This window comes from Juglans regia, chromosome 10, assembly GCF_001411555.2.
Source record: "Juglans regia cultivar Chandler chromosome 10, Walnut 2.0, whole genome shotgun sequence".
Classification (NCBI taxonomy): domain Eukaryota; kingdom Viridiplantae; phylum Streptophyta; class Magnoliopsida; order Fagales; family Juglandaceae; genus Juglans; species Juglans regia.
Genome location: NC_049910.1, coordinates 15,884,370 through 15,895,365, shown reverse-complemented (window position 1 = coordinate 15,895,365; position 10,996 = coordinate 15,884,370). Strand labels below are relative to the sequence as shown.

General features: G+C 42.7%; 1 protein-coding gene and 1 long non-coding RNA gene across 2 annotated transcripts; both read left to right on the top strand.

The window, feature by feature from the left end:
• Positions 1 to 407: 407 nt before the first annotated feature.
• LOC118349648 lies at positions 408 to 1,138 on the top strand. Its single transcript, XM_035695157.1, has 2 exons — positions 408 to 996; positions 1,071 to 1,138. Exons 1-2 carry the CDS (start codon positions 408 to 410, stop codon positions 1,136 to 1,138), a joined length of 657 nt encoding a protein of 218 aa, XP_035551050.1.
• A 3,993-nt stretch (positions 1,139 to 5,131) lies between these two features.
• Positions 5,132 to 6,004, top strand: LOC118349726. Its single transcript, XR_004802641.1, has 3 exons — positions 5,132 to 5,151; positions 5,250 to 5,388; positions 5,954 to 6,004. It is a non-coding gene; the product is annotated as an uncharacterized LOC118349726 (long non-coding RNA).
• Positions 6,005 to 10,996: the final 4,992 nt, after the last annotated feature.

The following is a 10,996-nucleotide window of genomic DNA, read 5'->3' as shown; positions in this document are numbered from 1 at the left end:
TTTTACGAGCAGCTGCACATCAATTAATTGATGACCTTGTGCAGAATCCCGCGGGTCGCCAGCGTAATTTCAATGAAGGGGGTTGTACTGTTGAGCAATTCAATCGAATGCACCCTCCTTTATTTGATGGGAGAGGCGATCCAACTTTGGCGGAGGATTGGATTCAGGACATTGAGGAGATTTTGCGAGTCCTAACCTGTACTGAGGAGCAAAAGGTGGCATACGCCACATTCAAGCTTACTGGGGAAGCGAAGAGGTGGTGGATCTCTGAAAGGACCATCAGAGAAGCAGAGGGGACAGAGATAATCAGTTGGCTGCACTTCAAGCAGATCTTTCTGGAGCGCTTCTTCCCTAGCTCTTTCCGTGAGGACAAGGCTATGGAATTTGCCACCTTGGTTCAGGGAACTATGACGGTACATCAGTATGCTGCTAGGTTTACTGAGTTATCCCGTTTTGCTACTTATTTGATTCCCGATGAGGAAAAGAAGGCACGCAAATTTGAGCAAGGACTGAATGAGAAACTGTATGTGCGTGTGGTGGGTTTCCAGATTCGGAACTTCTCAGAGTTGGTGAACAAAGCAACAATTTTTGAAAGAACCCTTCAAAGAAGTGTTGCGTTGCATGAGCAGAGGAAGAGGACTACTCCTACTGGGTACCAGTCTGGCATGGAACAGGGACCATGGAAAAGGAGGAGTGAAGGTAGCAGTTCAGGAAAAAGGCCGGTTCCGAGTAATCAGCAGCCCTACCAGTGTAGGACATGCAACCAAGTGCACTCCGGAGAGTGCAGAAAAGGGGCGGGATCGTGTTTTCGTTGTGGCAAATCAGGACACTACATCAGGGATTGCCCAATGCAAAATAGGAGCAACCAGACGTTCATACCGCCACCTCAGAGGAATGAAGTATCAGCCCGGGGCAACAATCAACGTCCTACTGCGCCTGCTCGAGTCTTTGCACTGACACCTGGAGAGGTTGAGGGTAGGAATGACGTGATCACTGGTACGACTCTTTTGTTTTGCTTTAAGGATTTATAATGTTTATGATTTTCTTTTCTTTGATTGGTTCTGGTTAAGACCTTGAATATTCTTGGTTCATGGATGAGTTTGCATGTGATCACAGGTACTCTTCCTTTGTTTTCTAATAGTGCTATTGTGTTATTTGACTCGGGAGCAACACATTCTTTTGTTTCCACGGCGTACTCTAAATTTTGCACTTTAGATGCTGAAAGGTTGAGGAACAAGTTAGTGGTTGCGACCCCAACAGGGAATTCTGTAGTCTGTAGTGAGATGTTACCTGGATGCCCTCTTTCTATAGAGGGAAGACTGATGCCAGCAGATTTAATAGTTTTCCACATGGTTGGGTTTGATGTGATTTTGGGTATGGATTGGCTGGCTTCCTACCACGCTAGTATTGATTGTGCTAAAAAGGAAGTGGTGTTCAGGCCCCCTAATGAAGGTGAATTTCGGTTCACAGGGTCAAAAGTGAGGTTGGCTCCACCCATCATTTCTGCCATTCAGATAGGAAAACTGTTGCGTGATGGTTGTCAGGGATTCTTAGCCTGTGTGGTTGAAGCACCAAAGGAAGAGTTGAAGTTGGAACAGATACCTATTGTAAGAGATTATCCAGAGGTCTTCCCTGAAGACTTATCGGGACTTCCACCCGAGCGGGAGGTAGAGTTTGCTATTGAGTTAATTCCAGGCACGGCACCTCTTTCGAAAGCACCTTATCGCATGGCACCGTCTGAATTAGCGGAACTCAAAGAGCAGTTGCAAGATTTGTTAGACAAGGGTTTCATCAGGCCCAGTGTTTCACCTTGGGGAGCTCCAGTTCTTTTTGTGAAGAAGAAGGATGGATCGATGAGAATGTGTATCGATTATAGGGAACTTAATCGGGTGACCATAAAGAATAAGTACCCGCTACCCCGTATAGAAGATTTGTTTGATCAGCTTCAGGGTGCTCAAGTATTTTCGAAGATTGATCTTCGATCGGGTTACCACCAGTTGAAGATCAGAGCTGAAGACGTGGCTAAGACGGCGTTCAGGACCCGTTATGGCCATTATGAGTTTTTGGTCATGCCTTTTGGCTTGACTAACGCCCCAGCAGTATTTATGGACTTGATGAATAGGGTGTTCCATGAGTTTTTGGATAAGTTTGTGGTTGTCTTTATTGATGATATACTGATTTACTCCAAAAGCGAGATCGAGCATGAAGAACATTTGAAGTTGGTACTTGGGACACTCAGAGACAAGCAGCTGTTTGCTAAGTTGAAGAAGTGTGAATTTTGGCTTGATTCAATCACGTTTCTGGGGCATGTAGTTTCGAAGGATGGTATTTCAGTAGACCCAGGAAAAGTGGAAGCAGTGGTTAATTGGTCGGCACCGAAGAATGTTCATGAGGTTAGAAGCTTCTTGGGATTGGCGGGGTATTACCGTCGATTCATTGATGGGTTTTCCAAGATAGCAGTTCCTCTCACTGCACTCACCAGGAAAAATAATAAGTTTGAATGGACAGCAAAGTGTGAAGAAAGCTTCCAAGAGTTGAAACAGAGATTAGTGACAGCTCCAGTGTTAACAGTTCCCACAGCTAGAGGCGGATTTGTTGTTTATAGCGATGCTTCTAGGCTTGGTTTGGGGTGTGTACTGATGCAACATGGGAAGGTTATAGCTTATGCTTCACGCCAATTGAAAGTGTATGAACAGAATTATCCCACTCATGATCTAGAACTCGCGGCAGTTATTTTTGCACTTAAGCTTTGGAGACATTACTTGTATGGGGAAAAGTGCGAAATTTATACGGATCACAAGAGTTTGAAGTATTTCTTTACCCAAAAAGAATTAAACATGAGGCAAAGGAGGTGGCTTGAGTTGATCAAGGATTATGATTGCACCATTAATTATCACCCAGGCAAAGCTAATGTTGTAGCCGACGCTCTAAGTAGGAAGTCAGTGGGATCGACAGTTGCAGCTATTACCACTCAGCATAGGTTGTTGATGGATTTAGAAAGAGCCGGTATTGAAGTCATTGCTAGTGATACAAATGCTTTCATGGCCAGTTTAGTGGTTCAACCTGATTTGATAGATAGAATCAAAGCTGCTCAGAAAGTGGACTCAGGGTTGGTGAAGTTAATAGAAGGGATTGGAAACGGGGACAAACCTGATTTTTGTATTTCCAAGGATGGAGTTTTGAGGTTTAGGGGTAGAGTATGCATACCTGCTGATGATGAACTAAAAAGGTTAATTCTTGAAGAGGCACACCGTTCTTTGTACACTGTTCACCCAGGGAGTACCAAGATGTATCGGGATTTGAGAGAGTCCTTTTGGTGGAATGGCATGAAAAGAGAAATTGCTAAATTTGTAGAACAATGCCTGACTTGCCAACAAGTGAAGGCGGAACATCAGAGACCTGCAGGATTATTACAGCCACTTCAGATTCCAGAGTGGAAATGGGAACATATCTCCATGGATTTCGTGACAGGTCTACCAAGGACCGTAAGCGGGCAAGATGCTATATGGGTGATCGTGGATCGCTTAACGAAGACCGCCCATTTTGTGCCTATTAAAGTTTCTTATAAACTAGAGAAGCTAGTTGAACTGTATGTGCGGGAGATAGTGAGGTTGCATGGAGTGCCGGTATCCATTGTGTCGGATAGAGATCCTCGTTTTACCTCTAAGTTCTGGCGAAGCTTACAAGAGGCAATGGGTACTCAGTTAAGTTTCAGTACTTCTTTTCACCCTCAGACAGATGGACAATCAGAAAGAACTATTCAGATTTTAGAAGACATGTTGAGGGCATGCTTGATGGACTTCAAGGGATCTTGGATGCAACATTTACCATTGGTTGAGTTTGCATATAACAATAGTTTCCAGGCTAGCATTGGGATGGCACCTTACGAGGTTTTGTATGGCAGGAGATGTAGATCTCCATTGTATTGGGATGAAGTAGGTGAAAGAAAACTTCTTGGGCCGGACATTATTCAGCAGACCACAGAAAAAATAGATATCATTCGGGCTAGAATGAAAGCAGCTCAAAGCCGACAGAAGAGCTATGCAGATAAACGCCGCCGTCAGTTAGAGTTTACGATGGGAGATAAGGTATTCTTGAGAATTTCACCAATGAAAGGAGTTATGAGATTCGGAAAGAAAGGTAAATTGAGCCCTAGATACATTGGACCGTTTGAGATTCTTGATCGGATTGGACCAGTGGCATACAGGGTGGCTCTACCACCGGCATTCTCGGGAGTGCATAATGTGTTTCATGTGTCCATGTTGAGGAAGTATATCCATGACCCCACTCACATCATAGATCATGAACCCTTGCAGATTCAAGAGGACCTGACCTACACCGAGGAACCATTGCGGATTCTGGACAGGAAAGAGCAAGTGTTGCGGAATCGAACTATTGCTTTGGTTAAAGTATTGTGGAATAATCATGCTATCAATGAAGCATCTTGGGAATTCGAGGAAGAGATGCGAGTTAAGTATCCTCACTTGTTCGAAGAGAATTCTTATAGCTTGTAGCGAATTCCGAGGACGGAATTCTTGTAAGGGGAGGAGGATGTAAGGCCCAGTTTCTTCATCAGTGGCCCGGATCTGTGCGTGTAAATGGCCCAGCCATTTTATTGTCTAGTGAGACCACCGAGCGGCGTCGTTTTGGGAGGTATGTTTATCTCCTCTGTTTTCCGTTTCTTTCTCCCTTCTCTTCCGCAGTTTCGGTTTCTTCCGCACGTCTCTCGCGCACGTCTCTTTCTTTTCTTTCGGTTTCTACTTATTTCTTGTTGCTGCGTTAGTCTGTGGGTTCCGATTCTCTGCCCTAGTTTCCTCATTGTTGCGGTTTCTCTCTTGCACTGCTTATTATTCCAGTGAGTTGCCGTCTGCTACACTCTGTTTTCTCTCCATTTTCACGTTTCTGTTCTTCCTCTACAAGTCAGCGAGCAGTACCTCTCTTTCCTCCATTTTTTCGACTGGTAAGTGTTTCCTTCTCATCCCTTTAGGTTTCGGTTTCATATACTGAAATTGTGCAGATTCTGATCCTTAGTATTTGGTTTGTTTTATCCTCTGTTTCTGCAGTTTCTGTTTTGGCCGTGAGTTTTGAGTAGCATTTTGTGAGTTTTCTGGTTGCTGTGCGTGAGAGTATTTTCGGGTTGGTGAGTTTCGGGTAAGCATTGAAACCTCTGCTGGTATTTCTCTTTGCCGTAACGTACTCATGCGGTTTTCCTCTTCGAATTTATTTTTGATTCTATCCTCTTTCTGCAGTTTTTGGTTGCCGTGAGTTTGAGTTGTATTTTCGTCGGTTCTTGAGTTTCCGTGACTTGTGATTCCTAGTTATTGGACTTTCAGTTTCTCGGGTAATCAGTGAAGCTAATTCCGGAGAATCTATTCTTTTCTTTCACTGGTAAGCCATGCTCGGTCTCGGTCTTACGCGCACGCACACACACTTCACCTCAAGTCAGTTTATTTCACTTCAATGAAATATTTGGAGGTGTATTGTGAGTTCTCGGACACTTTTTGTGAATTAACAAACACTTTGTGTTGGATTTGGCTTGGAATTGTGAATTGTTTTGGGTTGGTCGAGCAGTAAATCGAGTAATGCTTGGGATTGTTTGGGGGCTGTTTTTGTGTTATATGGGTTTCTTTTTGACCGTTTGAAGTGGAGATTAATAGTTGGAGCTGCATTGTGGTTGAGTTGTGATGATTGCTTGGAGTTAGGGGCCTTTGAGGTGGGGTTGATATTTTGGTTATTTGTGTTTGACGTGGATTTTGGTGGGTGTTTTGGTAATTGTTAAAATTAGAATATGGTATTTTCGGGTTGAAATGCGGGCTGTCCAAATTACTATTAGTAGTATTAGTGAGTTGTTTTTGCTATACTATGGGTTGAGAATATGAGTGTTAATTATTAGATGGACGTTATATCAATTATCATTTAATACTCAGCGTATCTATATTTTTTTTATGAATAGGTGACGAGATTGATAGAGATCATTTTCAAGACTTAGATAATACGCTGCAGGAGTCAGGTAAGCGGGGTTCCTATGCTGGGTTTTATACAAGCTAATAAGACTGAGGTTGATTTTATGAAAACTTGCATAATTTGTGTTGTGTTGGGGACTTGTGAAAAAAAAAGATCAACCTCGGTCACCTATCTGCATTATTCATGAAATCTGTGTGAAAAAGGAAAAATATATTCTGACATGCATTGTGTAGACATGAGCTAAATTCTGTCATGTGATTTCTGAAATCTGAAAAAAGAGCGATATTGAGAATATGAAAAGTTGTGCATTTATTTGTTCTGGCTTTTGTGTTCAGCGTGTGTAAACTGTTCTGATTCTGTTTTGGTACTCTGTATTATTTTGATATAATATCTGAAAACCTTTGGCATGGTGTACTGGTTTTCGTATCTGACTCTGTCTCTGCTTTGCTCTGCTCTGCTCTGTTATGCTCTGCTCTGTTTGGGTTGGTACCAACTTCTCTGTCTCTGAGTGCACCCACTTTGGAAACAAAGTGGTTTTATTGTGGTCTTTCCTGTGTGCACACTCGGGGCTCCGAGAAGAATAAAGGAAAGATTTCACCTCTGTCTCTGCCTGGTTTGGCCACCGGGGTTAGCACAACCCTACCACGGGGGTGAAACATGGTCTCTGCTCTGTTTGATGCTCTGTTTTGATCTGATGATGATACTCAGTTTATGTTATGCCAAAGTACCATGGGTTTTACTTGTTTTAAAACCATCGCTCTGTTATTTTGAAAATATGTTCTGTTCTGCATGATAACTCTGGAAAATATTTTATTCTGCATATTCTATTTTATAAATGCTCATGTTTGCACGCTAGCATATGATTTCTGCTTACTGAGTTGTGATAACTCACCCCCTATCATGATAAATTTTTTTTCAGATGATGTGGAGAGTCCAAATGAGGACCTGGATTAGATTGGTGAACATGGTTAAGCTGAGGAGATGTAGTTGGAATAAGGACTCTTGATGTTCTTAGTTTTTATTGCCTTTAAGTTTTAATTATTGTTTGGGTTTAGTAGGACCTATGGTGTTTTCAGTTTGGTATGTTACTACCGGGAGGTTATGGACCCCTTTGATCTATTATTATTGCATTAAAGTTTGTGTGGAGTTTGTAATGAGATTATTGAGAAGATTTGAGATTGATTTCATTTATAAAGTTTTTGGAGAATTTTTCTTTGGATGTGTTGGGAGACATGTTTATGAGTGTAAAGTAGTAAATCTCCAAGCCACCCGGGTTTGGGGCGTTACATTTGGTATCAGAGACAGGTTAGAATTCTGCATACTATAAACCTTGGAGGTTTAGATTTCTGTGGGTTCATAGGAGGTAAAGATTTTAGAGTATAGATAGTGATTAAGAAGTCATTTTCAGATTTATTATGATAGTAAAGCGAACTATAGGATTGAATATTGTTGATGTGGAAAGTCTTAGAATTCGCAGGCTTTAGGAATAGCCATGAGGTGTGGTATTTCAGAGGTCTATGAACTAAGTTCATGTTGATTAAGGTTTAGTTTAATAACGGAGCCTTCTTAAGTAGTTAAATGGGTTTAAGTATTAGTTTTTGGAAATTGACTATTACTACGGTTATATGTACTTTTCTATTCTCCGTTATAAGTATTCTTATAGTTTTGAATTATAATATATACGTTTTGTTTTTACAAATACCACTAAATTTTCTATGTTCTTATAAACTCTATTTTGAAGCGTTGATTAAAAATTCAAGTTATTTTGTCAGGATGCCACCTCGTCGTAGAGAACGAAGCATGTCGGATCTGAATGCGAACGAGAACGAAAGGGAAGCAAACCCGAGTGCTTCCGACGTTTTACGAGCAGCTGCACATCAATTAATTGATGACCTTGTGCAGAATCCCGCGGGTCGCCAGCGTAATTTCAATGAAGGGGGTTGTACTGTTGAGCAATTCAATCGAATGCACCCTCCTTTATTTGATGGGAGAGGCGATCCAACTTTGGCGGAGGATTGGATTCAGGACATTGAGGAGATTTTGCGAGTCCTAACCTGTACTGAGGAGCAAAAGGTGGCATACGCCACATTCAAGCTTACTGGGGAAGCGAAGAGGTGGTGGATCGCTGAAAGGACCATCAGAGAAGCAGAGGGGACAGAGATAATCAGTTGGCTGCACTTCAAGCAGATATTTTTAGAGCGCTTCTTCCCTAGCTCTTTCCGTGAGGACAAGGCTATGGAATTTGCCACCTTGGTTCAGGGAACTATGACGGTACATCAGTATGCTGCTAGGTTTACTGAGTTATCCCGTTTTGCCACTTATTTGATTCCCGATGAGGAAAAGAAGGCACGCAAATTTGAGCAAGGACTGAATGAGAAACTGTATGTGCGTGTGGTGGGTTTCCAGATTCGGAACTTCTCAGAGTTGGTGAACAAAGCAACAGTTTTTGAAAGAACCCTTCAAAGAAGTGTTGCGTTGCATGAGCAGAGGAAGAGGACTACTCCTACTGGGTACCAGTCTGGCATGGACCAGGGACCATGGAAAAGGAGGAGTGAAGGTAGCAGTTCAGGAAAAAGGCCGGTTCAGAGTAATCAACAGCCCTACCAGTGTAGGACATGCAACCAAGTGCACTCCGGAGAGTGCAGAAAAGGGGCGGGATTGTGTTTTCGTTGTGGCAAATCAGGACACTACATCAGGGATTGCCCAATGCAAAATAGGAGCAACCAGACATTCATACCGCCACCTCAGAGGAATGAAGTATCAGCCCGGGGCAGCAATCAACGTCCTACTGCGCCTGCTCGAGTTTTTGCACTGACACCTGGAGAGGTTGAGGGTAGGAATGACGTGATCACTGGTACGACTCTTTTGTTTTGCTTTAAGGATTTATAATTTCTATTATTTTCTTTTTCTTTGATTGGTTCTGGTTAAGACTTTGAATATTCTTGGTTCATGAATGAGTTTGAATGTGATCACAGGTACTCTTTCTTTGTTTTCTAATAATGCTATTGTGTTATTTGACTCGGGAGCGACACATTCTTTTGTTTCCACGGCGTACTCTAAATTTTGCACTTTAGATGCTGAAAGGTTGAGGAACAAGTTAGTGGTTGCGACCCCAACAGGGAATTCTGTAGTCTGTAGTGAGATGTTACCTGGATGCCCTCTTTCTATAGAGGGAAGACTGATGCCAGCAGATTTAATAGTTTTCCACATGGTTGGGTTTGATGTGATTTTGGGTATGGATTGGCTGGCTTCCTACCACGCCAGTATTGATTGTGCTAAGAAGGAAGTGGTGTTCAGGCCCCCTAATGAAGGTGAATTTCGGTTCACAGGGTCGAAAGTGAGGTTGGCTCCACCCATCATTTCTGCCCTTCAGGTAGGAAAACTGTTGCGTGATGGTTGTCAGGGATTCTTAGCCTGTGTGGTTGAAGCACCAACAGAAGAGTTGAAGTTGGAACAGATACCTATTGTGAGAGATTATCCAGAGGTCTTCCCTGAAGACTTATCGGGACTTCCACCCGAGCGGGAGGTAGAGTTTGCTATTGAGTTAATTCCAGGCACGGCACCTCTTTCGAAAGCACCTTATCGCATGGCGCCGTCTGAATTAGCGGAACTCAAAGAGCAGTTGCAAGATTTGTTAGACAAGGGTTTCATCAGGCCCAGTGTTTCACCTTGGGGAGCTCCAGTTCTTTTTGTGAAGAAGAAGGATGGATCGATGAGAATGTGTATCGATTATAGGGAACTTAATCGGGTGACCATAAAGAATAAGTACCCGCTACCCCGTATAGAAGATTTGTTTGATCAGCTTCAGGGTGCTCAAGTATTTTCGAAGATTGATCTTCGATCGGGTTACCACCAGTTGAAGATCAGAGCTGAAGACGTGGCTAAGACGGCGTTCAGGACCCGTTATGGCCATTATGAGTTTTTGGTCATGCCTTTTGGCTTGACTAACGCCCCAGCAGTATTTATGGACTTGATGAACAGGGTGTTCCATGAGTTTTTGGATAAGTTTGTGGTTGTCTTTATTGATGATATACTGATTTACTCCAAAAGCGAGACCGAGCATGAAGAACATTTGAAGTTGGTACTTGGGACACTCAGAGACAAGCAGCTGTTTGCTAAGTTGAAGAAGTGTGAATTTTGGCTTGATTCAATCACGTTTCTGGGGCATGTGGTTTCGAAGGATGGTATTTCAGTAGACCCAGGAAAAGTGGATGCAGTGGTTAATTGGTCGGCACCGAAGAATGTCCATGAGGTTAGAAGCTTCTTGGGATTGGCGGGGTATTACCGTCGATTCATTGATGGGTTTTCCAAGATAGCAGTTCCTCTCACTGCACTCACCAGGAAAAATAATAAGTTTGAATGGACAGCAAAGTGTGAAGAAAGCTTCCAAGAGTTGAAACAGAGATTAGTGACAGCTCCAGTGTTAACAGTTCCCACAGCTAGAGGCGGATTTGTTGTTTATAGCGATGCTTCTAGGCTTGGTTTGGGGTGTGTACTGATGCAACATGGGAAGGTTATAGCTTATGCCTCACGCCAATTGAAAGTGTATGAACAGAATTATCCCACTCATGATCTAGAACTCGCGGCAGTTATTTTTGCACTTAAGCTTTGGAGACATTACTTGTATGGGGAAAAGTGCGAAATTTATACGGATCACAAGAGTTTGAAGTATTTCTTTACCCAAAAAGAATTAAACATGAGGCAAAGGAGGTGGCTTGAGTTGATCAAGGATTATGATTGCACCATTAATTATCACCCAGGCAAAGCTAATGTTGTAGCCGACGCTCTAAGTAGGAAGTCAGTGGGATCGACAGTTGCAGCTATTACCACTCAGCATAGGTTGCTAATGGATTTAGAAAGAGCCGGTATCGAAGTCATTGCTAGTGATACAAATGCTTTCATGGCCAGTTTAGTGGTTCAACCTGATTTGATAGATAGAATCAAAGCTGCTCAGAAAGTGGACTCAGGGTTGGTGAAGTTAATAGAAGGGATCGGAAACGGGGACAAAACTGATTTTTGTATTTCCAAGGAT

Bases quoted from the DNA above. Each gene is read 5' to 3' on its own strand.
- LOC118349648 (XM_035695157.1), top strand. From the start codon at position 408: ATGACGGTACATCAGTATGCTGCTAGGTTTACTGAGTTATCCCGTTTT. The intron at 997-1,070 runs GTACGACTCTTT...GTTCTGGTTAAG, and splicing joins TAGGAATGACGTGATCACTG to ACCTTGAATATTCTTGGTTC.